Source organism: Leptidea sinapis, chromosome 17 (assembly GCF_905404315.1).
Source record: "Leptidea sinapis chromosome 17, ilLepSina1.1, whole genome shotgun sequence".
Taxonomy (NCBI): domain Eukaryota; kingdom Metazoa; phylum Arthropoda; class Insecta; order Lepidoptera; family Pieridae; genus Leptidea; species Leptidea sinapis.
The window spans coordinates 6,635,954-6,657,095 of record NC_066281.1 but is presented as its reverse complement, the minus strand read 5'-3'; the positions used below and the strand labels follow the sequence as shown (position 1 = coordinate 6,657,095).

General features: G+C 34.3%; 1 protein-coding gene across 2 annotated transcripts in view; it reads left to right on the top strand.

The window, feature by feature from the left end:
* LOC126969259 (alpha-tocopherol transfer protein-like) overlaps positions 1 to 20,171 on the top strand; it is a 55,444-nt gene extending 35,273 nt beyond the window's left edge. For both annotated transcript variants that reach the window (XM_050814631.1, XM_050814633.1), the window contains exons 2-7: positions 1,889 to 2,068; positions 6,014 to 6,108; positions 6,911 to 7,064; positions 11,341 to 11,534; positions 13,972 to 14,233; positions 16,361 to 20,171. In XM_050814631.1, the coding sequence (XP_050670588.1) occupies positions 1,889 to 2,068; positions 6,014 to 6,108; positions 6,911 to 7,064; positions 11,341 to 11,534; positions 13,972 to 14,233; positions 16,361 to 16,395 (920 nt within the window). In that variant the 3' untranslated portion in view covers positions 16,396 to 20,171. The remainder of the gene's footprint in view (positions 1 to 1,888; positions 2,069 to 6,013; positions 6,109 to 6,910; positions 7,065 to 11,340; positions 11,535 to 13,971; positions 14,234 to 16,360) is intronic.
* Positions 20,172 to 21,142: the final 971 nt, after the last annotated feature.

Here is a 21,142-nt window from a genome sequence, read left to right as displayed (position 1 = left end):
TAGAGTTTCAAAAATGTTAGTTTTTAAGACTATAGGGCTTTAAACATCGCGACAATGTCTGCAGCTGTGTACTTCTCTGGTATTCTACTGGTCAAATAAACTTACATATTAATTGGAAAACCGAAAACACAAAGGTACTTGGCGGGCGAGGATTGAACCGGGGTCTCCGTGGTGAGAGTCAACGGTTCTACCTATTGTGCCACTGAAGCCTTACTCCAGTAAATAACCTCACAAATATGTAACAATGAAAGTGATTAGGTAACTGGCGTGACCAGTCAGCTATGTAATGGAATATTTCAGTGTAAATTTCCACTTATACCTACGTTAGATTAACTTTAATTTATGGCAGAATATTGATTTTTTTATATAACTAGCTGACCCGACAGACGTTGTTCTGTATATAATAAATAAAATAATGTTTTTATAAGAATTTGTCAATAATATGTCATAACATCAAAAATGACTTCGTAAAATATGCACCCTGCTGTCGTAATGAAATTGTTTCACAGCAGAACTGTCAAACCGTGCGTCAATAAATTCTCTCATAGAAATTATGTATGTCCATACATAATTTCTAACTTCAAAGGAAAAACAAATTTGTTGTTTTTATTTAATTTAGCAGCATTTTCCTATTTTTTTACCTTTTAAACCTTCTCTGGACTTCCACATATAATTCAAGACCTAAATTTACCAAATCGGTCCAGCCGTTTTCGAGTTTTAGCGAGACTAAAGAACAGCAATTCATTTATATATATATATATATATATATATATATATATATATAGATTTGTTTTGTTAATATTTTGAGACAAGTAAATAGTACCCGGTTTCAATGATGTCACGTCGTCGCTTTTGTTACGGTGTACAAAACACGTATTACTAAGACATTATTATTTTTAATAAATAAACAACGATTTTTTTTCAGTATTATATATTGATGTTAAGGTGTTGTGTTGTGATTATTATTATTTTAATTATGAAAAATCAACAAAAGTATTTGGATTAAGTAAAAAAATTATTAATTTTTAGGCAGTAGGTATTATTATAGACACACAGAACACCAGAAATTACAGAACTATCAACAACAAAAGTCTACCGTAACAATAAAAACTTTAAAAACAAGGCAGTGATAACACTATAATATCAGTTTTTGCCACTTATTCTGGTTAAAGCTGAACTTAAGCGATGAGAACTTGATAATACATATTTTAATACTATCCCAGCCGGTACCGCCGCAACCGCTAAGTCTCTGCAATTCAAACCTGTAATATCTTTGAAAATATTCATTAAAATTACATGCTGTAAAGTCCTTATTCATCTATATTAAATTCACAATGTATTTAATGTACTTAATAGTATAATAATTAATGCTGTTATTGCTTAAAACCGCTTCGTAAATAACCTATTATTTCTCATACAATGTAACGGATAATAAATTGTTATTGTGGTTTATACCTAAGAGATATACATAATATACCATTGCAGACTTTTTTGTAGACGTTTTTAAGGTATTTTGATCCGTGTACAATACTTTAGTACATTATTTTGATCTGTGTACAATACTTAAGTACATTATTTTGATCTATCTCATAGGGTTTAAGCCAGCGTTTGCAATATAATTGCAAGATTTATTGACGACATCACATTATAAACATTTAAAATTATCAGTGTTTCTCTACTATATTATGCATGTATATATACATAAAATCCTTCCTCTTGAATCACTCTATCTACTGATAGAAACTGCATCGAAATCCGTTGCGTAGTTTTAGAGATCTAAGCATACATAGTGACAGACAACGGGAAGCGAATTTATATTATATTATATATGTTTAGGTGAAGGTCGGTCACCAGCTTGTAGAAATATAATGTTGTCTGTTTATTACAGTGTCCCAACACATGCTGTCAGACGTGTCCAAGTTGCCCGGAGTACAACTGGGGGACTTTCTGCTTCAGTTTGAGTTGGAAGAACCCAAAGAGTCTGTGAAGGAGATTGCCAGGAGAGAGCTTAGAGAGACACCTGACATTGTTGAACCTGCAGTACAAGAGTTGAGGAGACTGTTAGAAGGTAACGTTTTGATCCAGCTGTCCAAGTTTTATTTGATAGATATATACCTTCAAGATACTGTACACTTGAATATATCGTTTCAATTTCAACTCGATACCTCGACGTGTTCTCGAGGTTAAGGATCTTGACAGACAGATGAACGGAGAACAAAGTGATTGAGTGAACTGAAATGCGTGTTTCGCTCCCCCGAGAACCTTGGAAACTAATCCATAGAGATCTTACAGATAGTAATAAAAAAAACACTAACACAAGACGTGCCTTTGATATATTTTGTTGTAGCAGCCATATGATCCTTCGTGACTTATCTGATACTGAACAATCAGTTATGATTAAGACAAGTTATGTTTTATCATTATTAATAATTTTATCAAATGTTTTTATATCTCTTTTAATTACATTATAATTACGGTTGAGTCTTTTTAACGTGATTTGTTTATCATAACTTCTAACGATGATGAGTTTCCTTGTTCGGTGTTTCTAACGATGTAGAGATATACATTGTATGTTTCATAATTTCATGACTTCATTCGACTGTGATTTGTCTAATACGATACGGGTACCTTCCTAAAAGGCAGGCAACTCTCCTGTGATTGTGGGAGACTATTGACATCGGTGATCACCTAACAGTAGGTGACCCATATGTCATAAATACTTTATTCTTCGGTGGATGGAAAAATCTCTGTCAGTAATTGTTAGTACATTTGTAAAGATTATACGTTCACAAAATTCATCACCTTTTTGTTCTAAATAGTGATTTTCATTATTATAACACTAGAAATAAGGGATTGCTTGTAACTAATTCTAGTAGACTTCATAAAATACACAATAGCTTAAATCGAAAATGTATACACTTTTATAATAAAGTCCCAGTCACTGTTCAGGCATTATATATAAATATATTTAAATGTTTTATTAAAAATGGCTCTGTAGTAAAGGCTCTGGGACTAGATTAAGATTATTTTATAGCAATAACAATGACAGTACTATCTTACTAATATTATAAATGTGAAAGTTTGTATGTCTGGACGTATGTTTGAACTTCTTTAACGCAAAATCTACTGAATAGATTTTGATGAAACTTGACAATAATATAGCTTACACACACGAATAACAAATAGGCTATAAATAAATAATTTATAAAACTATAGTGTGAAATATACAAAATATAAAAGGAGTGTGATTGTTACTAATGAATACAACTAGCGCCATCTCTTATCAACTAGCAAGGAAAATATCAATACAATTTATATGGTAAAACAACGTTTGCCGGGTCAGCTAGTATTGTATATTTGATTAAAAAGTGTGCAAAAAAGAATGCTGGGAGAGTTTCTTGAGCCGATTCTTCTCTCTTAGAGCGCCATTTGTATCCCAAGCTGTGGTATTTTTTGAACTGACATCAAAAATTCTGACTTCAGGAATCAATTTTGATAAAATAAATGCTGTTTGAACCGATATGCCTTATCTAAAAGATTCAGTATGTTATATATGTATATATTAACATCGTGTGGAGTTGATAACAGTTTAACGGATATAGTGTGATAATACTGATAAACATTGTTAATTTTTCAAGCCTTATGAATTTTTCTCATTTGTAGAAATAATTGTTTAAATAAAGTAGAATACGAGAAATAGTAACAGAAAAACAAAATATAACCAATTTAACTTAAAATATTTAAGATTTATATTAGCAAATTGTATCAATACCTTCGCTGTGCTGTGGTTTTGTCAAAAACACTGGCTGAATTTCCGCCTTGGACAGCTAGACTGATACGTTGATCAAAATAAATAATGTTGGGTTTCACATACGTTAAAAAGGGCTTTGTGCAGATACTACTGAAAGTCTATCTAACTTACCGGGGATACTGGGATTTTGGGATGCTTCTTAAAGTGTTTGATTGAAGCAAGAATTTCTGAATTAATATAAAACCGCTAACACATGTAGCAACGAATATTTAAAAAAAATAATACTGTCCATTTTTTTCAAAATTATCTTTTTGCGGGAGCAAAGCCGCCCGGATCAGTTACAAATGAGGCAGAAATAAGTATAATTATGTCATATACGGAATTAACACTCCCGGAAACCTCGAAAATGATACCCATATTGATGTTACTGAAAAAGTTGCAACCGAAATTTTTGATTTCCAAATAGATGTCATATTCATAACTGACACTCTCGAAAACTTCGAAAATGATACCCATATTAATTTTATTAAAGTCACATCCGCCATCTTGGATCTTAAAATAGATGTTCTTAATTGACACTCACGAAAACCTCGAAAATGAAAGTGACAGAACGATATCTGTCGTGTAATTATTATTCTAAAATGGAACAATCTTTTACTCCGAAATATGGCAAGCAAAGGTTTAATTAAAATTGCGAACTGGGTTGCAAATAGAAAGCTGTTTATTGAAAAAAAAAAATAAACACATTGACGCGGGAAACAATATTTTTGATTCTTCGCAAGTAATCTATTATTAGTTAATTAAATTAAAACCTACCTTTCTTCCATGTACGGAAACTGTTGAAATTTTAAATCCCTCTTATTACGAGATGATGGCTTACATTCTCTCACTGCACATGAAGTATGAATCATTTTTAAATTTAGCCTAATATTTGAAAATGAACTACGTGTCAGCCCTGGCTGAAGTGTCCCGAGCGAGTTGTATGGCCACTTGGGACGCTCCCTCCCCTCTCGCGCCCTGTGCACCCTGCATGATTGCTCCGTCTAGACATGTTCGTTGTATGACTGTAGGGAAGAGTTTCTTAAGACTGTGCTTAGTACGTTAACCGTTATCCATAGATAAAGAGTTAGTCCCAAAGCCATTGAAGACCTCAAATACTACCAGAGTGTAAGGCCATTACTATTGTAAAAGTGGGGGCTGCCTTATTCTTCTTGTACTGTAAGAAGACACATGATGATCAACGACCGACACTACGGATTTTGCCATGGTCGGTCGGCAGGCGATCTTCTAGTATACCTAACACATAGATGGGCCGATATGAGCCTGGATATAGCGAAGACATTTGATCGTGTATGGCACAAGGTGCTTCTCTCAAAACTTCCATCATTTGGGCTTCCCCAGAGTTTATGCAAGTGGACCTCCAGCTTCCTCACTGGGCGCAGCATACAGGTCGTTCTCGACGGTTATTGATCGAACTCGAAGCCTCACAGCGCTGGAGTGCTATATCCTACACTGTTTCTTCTGCATATCAATGATATGTGAGAGACCTGCGACATACATTGCTATGCAGATGATAGCACTGGTGATGCCGTATACACGGACTATGCACGTCTCTCTCGGGAAAACGTCGACCAGTGCCGGGAGAAACTTGTGTCTTCTATCGAGTCTTCTCTTCAGAAGATTGCGGAATGGGGTAAATTGAACCTTGTCCAATTTAACCCCAGTAGACTCAAGCATACGCGTTTACCACTTATAAATTCCCATTTGTCGTATCACCGCTCTTCGATAACACATCCGTTAAAGTCTCGCCTAGTATCGGAGTATTGGGTCTCTAAATCTCCAGCGATTGCCAACTCCGTGTTCATCTGGAGGGTAAAGCCAAATTGTCATAAATAGAGCGCGGAAATACTTCTACAATGTTGGCACAACAGAATCACGAATTTAAGTGATTCAGGGAGTTAAAGGCTATTTATTAAAATTAAAGTTCCAAACAGAATGACGAATATTCTAGTGAACTATCTAATATTACAACAAGACGAATTGGAAATCTCCATAATGTTAAAGCAAGATGAACAATGATTATGGATTGATTGTCATGGGAATGTTATCGTTATATTTTGTACGTAAACTAAACGTGAAGTATTATATTAATTATTTGTATAAAGGAAGGATGGAAAAGTAGAAAAACATATTCACAATTTAGTAGATAGGTACTCAAAAGTAAAGTATGTGTGTACATGACTGATAATGTTGTATTTGCAGAAGAAAAAGACCTCCACGTTCCATTGGACAGAGATGCCTGGCTCATCAGATTTCTTCGCCCTTGCAAGTTTTACCCAGAAAGTGCCCTCGAATTGGTAAGATTTATAAATATCTATGACTCATATTATGATTGATATTGTCATATAATGCTCAGTCTATACTTACTACCCGGTTACATTATCTCTGGACCTTATAAAATAATAATAAAAGTGTGTGTGTCAGCTCCGACGCACGACTGGAGTTTACTCCTCAAGAACGATTGTCTTTGAACAGGTACTAAACAAAATCAAGTCCAATTGAGTCGGTTACAAACAGACATACAGCAGAAGCTAATAAAAGCGTATTAATTAAAAAAGATCGACATCATATGTAAGGGTAAATAAACGCATTAATGAAAATTCTTACAGAATATATAAAAAAATGCCTTTATTAATATTATTTTATCAAGTGAGATTTTATATATTTTACAAAGAATGCTATAATGTTATGTTTTGATATTATTATTCATCAGAACATAAACACTTACTTTACAGGTTAATTCATTATCAGGTTCTTGATCTTCTCTTTTATTCTTATATCAATAAGAAGAAAGAGTTAAATGTTCCTAGGATTCCGCCATTTTATTTGACAGATTTCACAGAACTAAAAAGTGAAAGGTGCGCGAGAAATGATGCGCACTAAAAACGTTAATATCCCATTTGATGAGTAGGTTTTACTCTCCATATTTTTCTCATACCGGGCTCCTTATATGAACATCGATTCTTAAGGAGTAAACTCCAATAATAATCAGCATCAAAATATTATGTTTTAGTGCAAGAATATTGTCTTTAAATTGGCGTTTATTTTCTAGAGTCTTTCTGGCATATTCGACACAAACGTATTGATTATATTTCACAGATCAAACGATACTACAGCTTTAAAGTGAAGCATCACAAGCATTACGAGGGTCTGACACCCAGTAAGGAGCAGAACATCTTCAACCAGAACATTCTGAAGGTTCTTCCAACGCGCGACCAACTGGGCCGCCGAGTATTGGTGCTAGAACTTGGCAGTAAGTATTGGCACTGTAGAAACCATGCAGTTAGAATATTGAAAGAAATAGAAAAGAAAAGAAAGAAAATATATTTATTGGCATATTGGATACATAAAAATTCAAAATTAGCAGCGCTTTCCGTACTAGGCATGCCTGTATCGCGGAAAATTATTAAATATTATTATAACAATAAGAGTCGAATCGAGCTGGACATACAGCTGAAGGTTATTGATACGCCCAGCCCATTACAATGCAGTGTCGCTCAGGATTCATAATGTCAAGTCTCATTTGCCCAGTAATTTCACTAATTACTGCTTCACGGCACAAAAATGCGCCATGGTTTTACCTATAATCTAGCTGAAATCCTGTGCAAAGAAGCATCCCACTGGTAAATGCCCTTAGTCGCCTCTTACGACACCCTTGAGACTAGGACTTCCCTATTCTTTTTATGCCCCGAGGAAGCACTGGGTATATATTTGTCAGTGTGTGCGTTAGATAGTGGCTTAACAACAACATACAATGAGGTGTTGCCAAGCGTGGCTGACTGTTTATGACTTGTCAATCAAATATGATCAATTACGCTAACAATATATTCATGTGCCTACTATTTCATTCGTTATATTTTATTTTATTTTATTTGGGAAACTTACAGCCATTTTTACAAATTTTACACAACAAATAGATTAATAAATGCTAATTACCTACAAGTTTCCACATATGTTTTAAAATTGCTTAAACTCAGATTAATATATAACACAAACAATACTGTAACACAAAATAGGTTCTAACTTATGAGATTAAGTGCTTCTTTTTTTTTATGTTAGACTTACATCGATACTGTCTTTGGTAAGCACATTCTTAGCTACACGAGGACTACAAGTAAAGAAGTCAAAACGGTCATCAGGGTTAAGCTTGTTGAACTGCCGCATGCAACGAGGAAAAAAGCTATTTTCCGGTAGTTAGTGTGGATGGAATCGATGTTCTTCTCTTTCGCACGCTTTGTCTCTACGCTAGTATATTGTAAGTCTATGGTAATAACAGTATTTAAAATATGTCATAGATGCTGTTTGGTTAAAACATGACTCAGCAATTGGCCAGTGGCGAAGTACACTTTATTTAGGTCATTGACCTACTTACGAACGCGCTCTACGTTCGAACCAACTGACAGATAATCGCTTCAATATATTTTGATGGAACGGCTGATGTCTGTGACACAATCTTGTGTCAAATCTCGAAAGTGATTTTTTATTCCAAAAATTATCTATATGTACTTGATTTCCAATATGCACCTAAAGTATAAACATAGACAGACAAAAATACATGTCAAACGTAATTCAATACGTAAATCATAAGTTAAATTCTTATATACGCTTTTATGTATTGAAGTAACTGTAAAAAACAATGTATCTGGAAGTAACTAGTATTAAAATACAGGCCCGGCCTAGTTTAATGCTAGTGACAACTAAAATAATCTATACTATAATATTATAAAGCTGCAGCGTTTGTTTGTTTGTTTGTTTGTTTGAACGCGCTAATCTCTGGTACTACTGGTCCGATTTGAATGATTCTTTCAGTGTTGGGTAGTCCATTTATCGAGGAAGGCTATAGGCTAGGCTGTTTTTTTTTCAATATTAGGGATCCGTAATAAAATTGCTATTTTGTAACACAAGGTGTAAAATCGAAAACCTATTTTTGCGTGCGCTGCAAAACTATTGACAATAGAACAAAATGATGTACGCCTGTACAATATAGGCAATATAGGCAATATTTTATTACTTATAAAACTATCGTGTGAATTATACTTTATATGGCAAAACAACGTTTGCCGGGTCAGCTAGTATAAAATATTTTAACCAACTATTAGAAACACTACTTACGTAAAACTACAATTACTTTCGTCTTACACTTATTTCTTGTGATAACATTCATATAACGTCTTCACAGCTATAATATGTTTTATTTTTATCTTTGTATTTTTCAGCTGTTCGTATTAAATTTGTAAAAATTTGTATTGTTAAAATATAGAATAATTCATAAATGATTAGTATAAGATTAATAGTGTATCTAATGTTACTTACTTACTTACTTGAATTGAATTGAATTGAATAAAGTTTATATATATTTGTAAAATTATGAACGAGCAGGATGTAGGAAATTTTATTGAATTAGGCGTTACTTTGCGGAAATCCATAATTATACAAATGATTTAAGTTCTCTTTAGTGTTAATTAGAGTCAATAGAGTCAGACTCTCGTGCCAGATTTTGGCGAGACAACACGTCCTGAGGATGCCTCGTGTAGAGGCGAAACACGTGTCGAATTGTTTTAAAAACAAATATTGGCGGAATTAGCACTAAAGAGAACTTAAATCATTTGTATAATGAGCAGAATGTATTTAATTACATTAATTACTACTTCATATCACAGAGTTTGGTATCATTAGAGGAAAACATTAATGTATGCAAGGTTTTTTGGTTGAAATTGAAATCATAAAACATTACGTACAGCAAAATTATGGGTTATTATATGTATATATCTACGTGTACGTACGTAAAAACTAGCTACATGAAAAATTACCTCGTCATTGCGTTATTATACATTGTTAGGTATAATTTTATAAAACCATGAATATGACTTCGACATAGAGATCGTGAACACGTTAATTGATTAAAACCATTTATAATACGCGACGACCTTAATACGCTGGTTGAAAGTTATTTCTAAAAAAAACATAAATGATGAGAATCTGAATGTATAGCCTGCCGTTTTGATTGTGCATTTGAGAATCATTGGTTGGAGGATAAAATATAGTGTCCGTCCACATATAAATGAATAAATATGTCAGCATAAGTTTCTAGCAATGCTAACATAGGTAATTAAGATCTCTTGTAACTAAAGACTAACAAATTATGGATATAACCTCCTTGGTATTGTCCGAAATGAAGATAAATAAAGACTACAGATATTAAACAAATTATCATACATTAAAATCTTTTAATTTTTTTTTATTCCAATAATTTGTCTCTTTGACAGACATTATATTTTGATCTGTCTGAAAGGGTCCAGAAACGGCCGAGTTTTATGGTTTTGTGTACCATCATCTACCAGTAAATTTAGTTCAGTAAATAGAAAGTACTTTTTACGTTTGTTTCGAAAGGTCATTTATTTATAAAACAGTACTTAAGCGTCCTCTATATAGATTTTAGAGTAATTATATAGCTGAAATAGAATACAAAGCCCTATTTCAGAGCACGATTGGCGGCACTTGACAACCCTGAAATATGTTCTGTTCGGTAGCCCCCCGTGCCTTCGTGATAAGTGTGGTCATGTGAAATTTAGCCCTAAAGCACAATACAAATAGAACAGTAGCTTAACTCAGCGGTCTCCTTAAAATTTATACCTATGTCTGGGCGGAGCACTTGGGTTGGTACATACAAAAATATTAACGACGTGGACGGCGCGGCGCAAATAATCAACTCGGACAGCGACCAGTCTCGGCGACGTACGACGTGACACTCAATAGTTTTGTCTCCCCAAGATAGCTTAACGGCTGTGTAAATTGTGTGTATGTGTGCGTGTGACGTCTCGGGTGCTCTAGTAGTTAGAGTACTGTTCTATTACTGTATTGGTCTATTAGGGCCTACGCGCACTTATTCAGCTCCATTCCCGTATCGCTGAACGATTTTGGTCACACTTATACAGCTCAGCTTCTATCAGCCGCGTACGGCGTCTTAAGAATCAGAATAATAACTTTAAGGGACTACGCGCACTTATTCAGCTCTATTCAGCTTTTGTCCATATAAAACAACAATTTTGTATGGAGACGTGTGCGTGTCGATTCGGCTTTCCGCGTCCATTCTGCGACGCGAACCATCCCTGTAAAGAGCTGTTCCGCCGCATTCGACGACGAACAGCGCTGTACGCGCCGAACGCTCTCTATAGCATTCGCATAATAAAAACACATTTATTCAAAATTGTTGTTTTCTATGGACAAAAGCTGAAAAGAGCTGAATAAGTGCGCGTAGTCCCTTACTGTGGTGTCCGTGAGCTGCCAACCCTACAGGTACTACAGCACGGTGCGGGTGGCGCCACTGATGTGCCGCTGTTGTGTCCCAACCCTAACACGAATACCGAATCATTTATTTATTTACAACACTTACGTCTAGCATTACAGGAATATTCCTAATGCACTAGTGTAATATTCACCTTAAAAAATAATGTAATATTTAAAATGAGCATCATCTTCTTACTCTCATCTTGTGCTCTATCAATATATAATATACACTCTCTCTCCAGCTAAATGGAACCACAACAAGTGCACGCTGGACGAGGTGTTCAAGGGCTGCGTGCTGTTCCTGGAGGCTGCCATGTTGGAGCCGGAGACTCAGATCTGCGGCGCCGTCGTCATCTTCGACATGGACGGTCTCTCACTCCAGCAGTGCTGGCAGTTCACGCCACAGTTCGCCAAGAGGATTGTGGACTGGCTGCAGGTAAGGTTACCATCGGGACGAGAGCGAACTTGGCTCAGACTTATCTAGAGAGCAAAGTGGGAGTTCGTATTTATAAATATCACCTTGAGTGTAAGCTATACTTAAGAATATGTCTATAATAACGACGACTTGGGAAATACTCAGACTATAAGCCGAACAAAAGGGATGTCAACAATTACTAGCGTCATCACAACAGCTATTGTTGACGTTTCAATATACCCGTAATTCACTGTCTGCTGTCACCCATAGCTGTCACGCATCTTAAAATGCGTTCCGTTTCTCACACTAAATAAGTTATAAATCATTACATTCATTATTTTGATTGAGAAGTTGTAAACAGTCAGCCACGCTGTATTTGGAATTTTGAACTAGGTAACATATAAATTGACAAATCAACAATGTACCGCGCGCTCGTCTATATATAATAACATTGAAAGTCATTTTTCAAAGTTATCATCAGCGTTGATTGATTCATTCACAGAAGTTTGTAATAAATTGTAAATAATAAAAGAGTGATCATAGAATGTATTAATATTATACAATGAATACCTGCACAGGTTATAAGTGATCGGCCCCAGCTTCACTTCGCTTGTCAAAATAAAAGTAACTCTTAATTTTACATAAACAAACAAATTTCCCAGCGAACAGTATCCATCTATAGAATCGATATCTACTATCTATTTGTATTTCCATAAAACATGTAAAATTATTGGATGCCCTCCTGACTCACTTGAAATTGGCAGAATTTGCAATATGTCTGTGTTTGAAAATTGTACACAAGATGGCATTGCAGTACCTTTAACTTGTATATCCTACAAACACAAAAATATTTATTTACAAATGTACTAAAAACTATAATATTTTATCATATAGAAATCCTATAATATGACATATCTTTTAGAACTCATTGAACTTTTCGTATAATGTATTTTAATATAACTTGCCACAAGACATTGCACCGCATCAACTTATTACTTACCATTTACCTTATCTATATATATAAAAATGAATTGCTGTTCGTTAGTCTCGCTAAAACTGGAGAATGGCTGGACCGATTTGGCTAATTTTGGCCCTGAATTATTTGTGGAAGTCCAGAGAAGGTTTAAAAGGTGAATAAATATGAAATGCTCGGAATTAAATAAAAACAAACGATTTTGATTTTCCGTAGATGTGTCCCCCGTTGTTCAGAAATCAAATTAAAATAATTGTTTAAAATGAATAACTAATTTGAATTTTTATATCTTTCTAACTTTCTCAGGTGGTAAATAATAAACTTAATTTTAACTATAGTAGGTAGATTAACTACAGTTGTTAACTATCTATCAAATTATTTTTATGTAGATTGATAATTCTTCAGTTTTGTCAAAAAATAAAATTTCTGAACCTAATCACCACACAACAAAACAAAGAATATAGTTTATCAGAAAGCTTTAAATTTATTAACAGACTGTATCATAACTGTGTGTGTCTGTCAATATCAAATTGAAACCTTATAAATAGGTAGTATTTCAGGAAAACTCTGTTTTGTTAGTAAGCAACGTCATGTGTAATTAATCGAAAATAATAAAAAAAATCATTCATACCGAGTATTTTCTTTATTTGTTTTAATAAAAAAAATGATTCCTTTTGTTTGTTTAAGTTTATTTTATACAAAAGTTTAGGTCTTTCTTTTTCCGATTGTGGCAGTACGAAGTCTGCCCGGTCAGCTTGTCTTATACTATATTTAATACGTCTAGAATCTAGATGGAGCCTCCTTCTGTAAGGTACCGCATGACAACAGTCCACGTTTATTACTTTAGCATGGCAGGTACGTCTTACACTCGCGATACGTCTCTCACTTTTTTTTGGTGTGCGTGCGTTTGCCGAAAATAAAGGCTAACAGTTCGTTGTTACTTTGTTGGACATGTTCACAACTGTCACACATTATAGACGTATATATTATCTATGAGTTATACCATCAAAATAAGCCCTCCTTAGTCAGTATATTTATAAAGTTTTAAGATGTTTCATAATGTAATTATGCACGAATAACAAGGAATAGAAGGACTTGAAAATGCTGGCAAATTGCCTTTATTTATCCGCGATGTGTATCGATGTAACTACTGTATCCAATAATTCTTGTGTTTTTACTTATTAATTTACCTTTACTTTTTTTTTACTTACTCGTGTAAGGGAGTGAATATTTGACATTTGAGTAGAAATTATTATTGCATCATTTTACATATATTGTAGTTGAAATTATTTGTAAAACGATGAAGATTTAAAAGAGCGGCAATGAGTTTCTTGCCACTTCTTCTCATTAAAGATCAACCTCATCCAAAGTGGTGGTAAAAAGAAAAGAAAAGATTTGACATTGTTAAGTGTCATTTCCGTGACCTACCTACATGAATTAAGTGATTTTGATTTTATTTGTAAAAGCGTCGTGCAATGTTTTCAGGAAGCCATACCCCTGCGCATCAAAGGTTTCTACATCATCAACCAGCCCTACATCTTCAACATGGTGTTCCAACTGTTCAAGCCCCTTCTGAAAGAGAAGCTGCGTTCCCGGATTGTATTCATGGGAAACGACAAGGAACTGCTGCACAAACACATCAGCGCTAAGAATCTTCCAGAAAAATACGGCGGCAGCCTGGCGATCCCTGACGTGACCGGCGCGCAATGGTTGGAGCTCCTGTTGCACTGTGATAAGGAATTTCAAGGTGAGTCTTATATTATGATACAAGTGATACAAGTAGTTCATTATACACGGCACCATAAATGTTACTTGTAAACAGTTATATAAATGTAATTATTAATTGGGATATCCTATGGCTCCATAACGTTGGCACCGCTTGTTAACACATTATAATCATATAAAAATATTACAATAATAAAATAAATATTTTGAAGGATAGGGTTTCAGTAGTTAACACTTCTACCAATACCTATAGCGATCTTTGAAAATACTGGATAATTTTACCATTACACATCCTTTCGCATCAACTTCAGACGGTTCTTCCATTGATCATTCAAACCCACACAGGCATGCCACCTCTATCTCTGTAGATATATATATAAGAGATTTCCACCTATATTATATATATATATACTCGTATATATATATATATATATATATATATACTGATCACGATATGTCCGGAACCATAAGGCGTAAAAGGACCGTAAGGAGTAAGACTTAAAATTTGGTAGGAATTTTCCTTGCGCCGAGTAGAGGTCAGCTATGGATTTCACGAAATTCCATCGGCAAGATTTTTTAGTTAGTATGAACAGAACAACGTCTGTCGGGTCAGCTAGTAGGTGTATACAGTCCAACAACGGCGTTGTAAATTATATTCCTCGGCAACCACAATAGGTACCTACGTACATATGTCTACCAAAATATATCGTTGCAAAGTTCTTGATAAAAATGAGTTTGTGTTTCTAATTGGTCGGGATCAAAAGCTATTTAGGTTCAAACATTACTCATTAAGTTATATTGACAATGAAGTATTTTTTTTAGAACGAGCCAACAAAAACAAGCGAGTCGTCACTAATATAATATAATTGTTCCCAACAATGAATATGTAGCCCCGATGTAACAGACGCCAGAACCAGTGAATATGAACATGTACCTTCATACATCATGGTGCGAAGTTCTAACTAGTTTATTAATCTAGTTCGGTGGTTGGGCAGTGGGCTCCCATTCCGTATTTAGACACACAAGTGGTCCGTTATGCGTGAAATGGGACATTCGGATACACCAACCCTTCTAGAAGCTAAGAACTCTTCTGTGACGGTCACAGGCCTCTAGGAGCGACCTCGGCCTACCGAGGGCCTGTGTTGTTCCGTCAGTCACCCTCACATTGCGGTTTCTTTGCGGTTGTTCAACATTTTCTGTGAGTCGATTCCTCCTTGGCTGAGCAGTATTTTGTTCAGTAGCGGGTTAAGTGCAGGCAACGCCTTTCTAAAATGTCTACAGTTAGTTGGTTGTTGTTGTCCATCAAGTATTATGTTTGGTTTGGGTGATCATACGTATCCAAGAAGTGATCTGCCTGAAAGAGATTGGTAGGTGTGGTTCAGGCCTAGCTATAATAGTTTTTGATCCAGTGGGTCGCTATGTCCCTTAATCTATTAAAATTAACCCATGATGGGATTTCTTGTAACTTTAGATGACATTAGGTGGCAGAGGGCACCTTCCGTGATTTAATAATTATTATCAATCTGTAATAATGTAACACTTTCCACCAGTGAGTAACATGCACTCTGTATCACACAAATTATCTCACCTTGTTACTTTGTAAGACGCTTGTTTGCGCGCCAGCTGTAGTACACTCACTCAGTCTATGCTTTGCTAAGTCGTTATAGTAATGACACGCATTTGATTGTTGGGTCTTGTGTAAATATACCTTTATTATGGAATAGTATGACGATAAAGGTCACCTCATTTTAAGTCACCGCCACTCTTTTCTCCTGCAACACTGAAGTAATCACAGAAGCGTCGCCATCAAGATAAAAAATTGGCATAAAGGCATAAAAGGCATTTATTTTCTCAAAATTGATTCCTTAGGGTTGGGTTAAACAAATGGCGCTCTGAGAGAGAAGAAACCTCTCAGCATTATTTTTTGCACTCTTTTTAATAAGATATACAATATTGTAATGGCTTTGTTATTGCTATAAAATAATCATAATCTAGTCCCAGGCTGTCCGATCACATTGTTGTAGTTAACTAATGAACTGAGTTATGTAGTCATATTAAGTCATTAAAATTCATTTAGAGTATTAAATTTTGACCTAAGTTCATTATTATATGTAAGTTCTAAGTGATAAATTAACTGTTTTTTTTCCAGCTATCAACTCGTACGGATACAAGACAACGGATTAATGCAGCAACATTCAAACAATAATCTAAATGTGATATTAAATTTAACATGAGGTGCTCTAGATATCTCGAATTTTGAAAAGGTAATAATCATTTAGTAAGTAAGTTTGTAGAATATTTTGTATTAATAAAAGAAATTATATTTATAGTACTCACTATACCCGAGCTAGGTTATCAGCTTAGATCGTTTATACGTCTAGTTTCTAGATAGGTTGGTTGGCTGTTAACCTCTATTTTGAGCAATGCACGTACACTTACACAAAGTGACATACAAATCGCGAGTGTAAGATGTAGCTTGTCACGCACTCTAAAGTAATAAACCTGGCCTGTTTTTATCGGTTTTTTAGCAGTAAGAGCTCTATCTGGACGTATAAATTATCTTGGTTATTAATTTTAAATTTAACATACTAAAAACTATGAATCTACTTAGATTTGTAGTTAAACTACGGTTAAGGTATGTAAGGCCTGTTTTCTGATAGACTGGGCGAAACTCAATTTTATTTTTTATATTATAATTATTACTGACGCTATATTGAAATAATATTTGATCATAAACATTTATTTATATTCCTTTTATTTAGTACTTTCATAATATATATAATAATTGATTGACCAATCAAACAGCTTCTGTATTTATTTATCTATCTATTTTAAACATTTCTTAAGCAGATTACCTATTATGTAATGATAATTTTACATACTGAGAACGAATTTCAACACTAAGTTGGCACTTATTAAAATAACCTTTTATCATTGGCTTACGATAAATAACTTGTCTCCCAATCGCCTATAAAAGATAGTAAAAACTTTTATATTTAGCGTTTTATACACGTATACATTTACTTAATAATATTTAATTACTTATATACAGAACTAAACTAAACATTCATTCAAATTAATACCTTATTTCGTGCCAGTAATGTTCAAATTCTATTTATCTAATCTTTGCGTGGCCATTGTATTTAAAGCGCGGTAGAAATACATCGGAACGAAAACTCTGCCTAATAGACGCGTAGGTAGAGTTTCGATACAGACAACTTTTGGCCGTGTTTGTGAGCCTTGTTGTTTATTGTACGTCAATATCTTTTATTAATTATATTATATATTTGACACACATCTGTTTAACTCATATTTTATTAAAGTATTCTTGTAATAATAAGATTTATATTAAATCTTGCGTGTTGACTCCGCCTGAAGCTGTAACACTCAGCCACATATCTGTGTGTCATCTATATGTTGATTTAACGCTTGCCAATAAATAAACGAATCTAAAATGGCAGTCGCATGAGTCACTCTCACTCGCACATGTTAAGGGCCGCGTCCATCAGTTCGCCAAGTCATGTCGAAGCGTGCTTCATTGAATTGACCGCGCGAGTTGCTCGACAGGCGAATTACTATTTACTCCACAGATGCGATTCGGTTCGACTCGGCGCGCCTCACACGACGCAGAGTATTTTATTATTTCTGCAAATATGTAGTTAGCGTCAAAAAGATAAGCGTAACCTGATTGTTACACATACTTTGTGAATCGATTTATATGGTTACGATGGGTGTTGCCATGTTTTTGAATACAATGGGTGACGTTGACTGTATCTATCGTTTGAAAATTCATAAATTAAAAAAATCTTTTATTGGAACGAAGTTCCTTACGTAAGAAAAAATCCGTGGAAAAAAGTGCGTGGAATAAAACCGTTAAATGAGACGTGTGCAGGCGCGACAGTCGCATACACAAGCGAGTAGTGTATATATTATCAATATTATTATATTAATATATGATAACGATTATAGCAATATTAGAACGATTTTTTTTGCAATTTGTGTCGATTCTACATTAGCCGAAGGAACTTCGTTCCTACCTGGTGTCCCACGACACCACATCATTTTTTTTAAATAAAAATGAAAGTAAACTGTTGATATTACTGGTCCAACAAAGCTACGGACTTGTTCAATCATGAACATCCACATTATCACGATCACCAGAAACGGATGAATATACAGAAAGAACGACCTAAGTTGCGATAAATGCGATTCGTTTCAATTCGATGCGTTTCTGCTGCACCTATACTCGACGCTGGGCTTAACATCACATAGGTATCTGCCGTCCATATTTCGCTGTCAGACTCACCTGTATCACGGCCATTTTGGTTTCGTTTCATTATTGGCACTGTTTATAGAATTAAATAATAAATTTCTTAATCGTAGGTACTTAAAATCCATATATAGTGTCCGTTGACAACGGTCCCACAAATTTGCTCATGTAGAATTGTGTGGTTAGAAATAGATTTGTTCATAAATATACTCCTTGCATTCCTCATGCTAACACCTATATAAAAAACATTAAATAGTTGGATCTTAGCTCATTTATACATCTAGATAGACTGTGACAGTTGTGAAAACGTCGAAAAAAATTGAGTATGTTGAGCATAACATAGCTTGACACGCACACTAAAGCTATAAACCTGGCCTGTTTTCATCGGCTCTATCTAGACGAATAAAATATCTAAGAGTTGTATAATCCGTTTTATATAGAAGGCTGTGATAATGAATAACTGGCGAAGAGTACATTAATTTTTTTTAATTCCATTTAAACAATATAATATATATACTTAACTAAAATAATAGAAATTTTTATTTGTGCGTGCATCACGGAACAGCTACTGAATAGTTTTCAATTAAGTCTTCAAAGTATTATTCCTTAGACTTTGGCCCTTATGAAAAAAAAAATATTGCGATATCTTCATTAAATAAAAAGTTATAAATTGTTTAAAAATCAACGTTTTTTATAAGGCCTATGTGCTCGTTCATGTGTGTATGCAAATGAAGTCACGGGTAGGGGCTAGTTTTGAAATAAAAAAAAAACTTATCAAATTACTATTAATTTTATTAGGTTTTGTAATATTAATTTGGTGTAATTTATAAAAGTATCATTAATATTTAAACTCGTTCATATGAGATTCTGTACTGATTAGGAGTAATAAATATTATGTCACCCCGTAATATATATATTATATTATATTAACAATAGATACTGTAACCATACCAATGTTCTCTACTCTTTTTATTTTATGGTTTTTAACGAAAGATCAAAATTATTTTGAAATAAGAACAACATCAATATGACCTGTGTCCCTCTGTTTCGATATTACGAGAAACTTCTTTATCAACGTATGATAGAAATTTTGAAGCAAATCGTTACGATTTTCGGTCACGCGCCATCTTGTTTTTGTTGATAACTGTGTCATTTAAAGTTTATTAAATACACTGGTTATTCCAATTGAATTTTTCAAGTGAAACTTCTATTTCCACGTATGGCAGACTAAAAAAAAAAATTAAGTAATTACATTATTAAATTAGGTCCTAAGCTAATTTTACCTCTTATTATTATTTTATATATATTTATTGTGTGATATTCCTGTTAATGAGGTGAACATATAAAACTACGAGTAAACTTCGAGTGCAGTATTTATACTGCAGCAACACTCATTATTATAAATATATTAAATTTATTTATAAGTTTTTAGTTTATAAGTGGCCTAAAATCTATATATTATATCACGAATAAGTATTTAGTTAATAGAAATATGCCTTGGCTTGCCAAAATATAATAATATAGTCCTCGCGACCCTTGACTAAATAATGTCAGCGTTACTGATTGGAGGAATATAGTAGCGTTTAGATGACGTGACAGCCCGATCATGTTATGTTTATGTTAGCTGGCGACTGATTGTTGATGACTTGTCAATCAAAATCGGTCATAGTAACAATATATTCGCTTTCCTTGTAGACAATAGATATTGCTATATCTCCGTTAGAGATGTTCTCCCTCGCACGCTTTGTTCGTCTCTACGTTAGTATATTCTTAGTATTTGGTCAACGTACGCCTATGTTCTGCTGCCATAGCTGGGAGTATTGTCTGTACTAAGCCAACTTGTAGAACACGTGGCCCGACTGGTTTAAGATTCTATTTTAAAATTTTAATTTTGTAATATCACATTATTGTCTTCAATCTTTTTATATGATACCGTAAGCTTGTTTTATATTCCTTTTATTTTATAAGTTAATTAAAAAAAATTACTGCATTATTATGTTTTTTAATTTACCAATTACCCTTATACCACAGGAAGCAGTCTTACTAGTGAAGTTAGACTTAGATAAACTATGGTAGACGACGTAACAGTCCGATACTAATAAATTGTCATTATTGTGTGCGTTAGCTAGTTTTATTAAAAGAACTACGGAGCTAACCCCAAGCGTGGTTGACTGTTGTTTATAGAACAGGAGCAAAAACGAGCGTACGAGTTCACCTAGTGTTAAGTGATCACCGCCGCACACATTCACTTGCAATACTAGAGGAATCACAGGAGGGTTGCTGGCGTTTAAAGGAAAGTATATGCGTATTTTTTTTTAAAGGCTATGTCGTAGCGTCCTGAAAACACTGCACAAGGAAGCTCATTCCACAGCTTTGTGGAAGAAAGTTTCTTGTAAACCGCACCGTGGAGGAACGCCACACATCTAGATGGTGGGGATGATATCTTAATTTGTCAGTCAAATCAGGTGGTCTCGTGTCATTTAATGATTGGGCAACAGCTGGCATTCATAGAAGCAGACAAAGGCTATATGAACTATATAGTGAGAGATTATTATATAAACATGATGCATCTTTTCTCGGGTATGTTAAAAAATACTCTAAATTATTTAAAAGTGTTTGTTCTATTGCAAAGTCTATGCATATCAGACAGATAATTAAAAC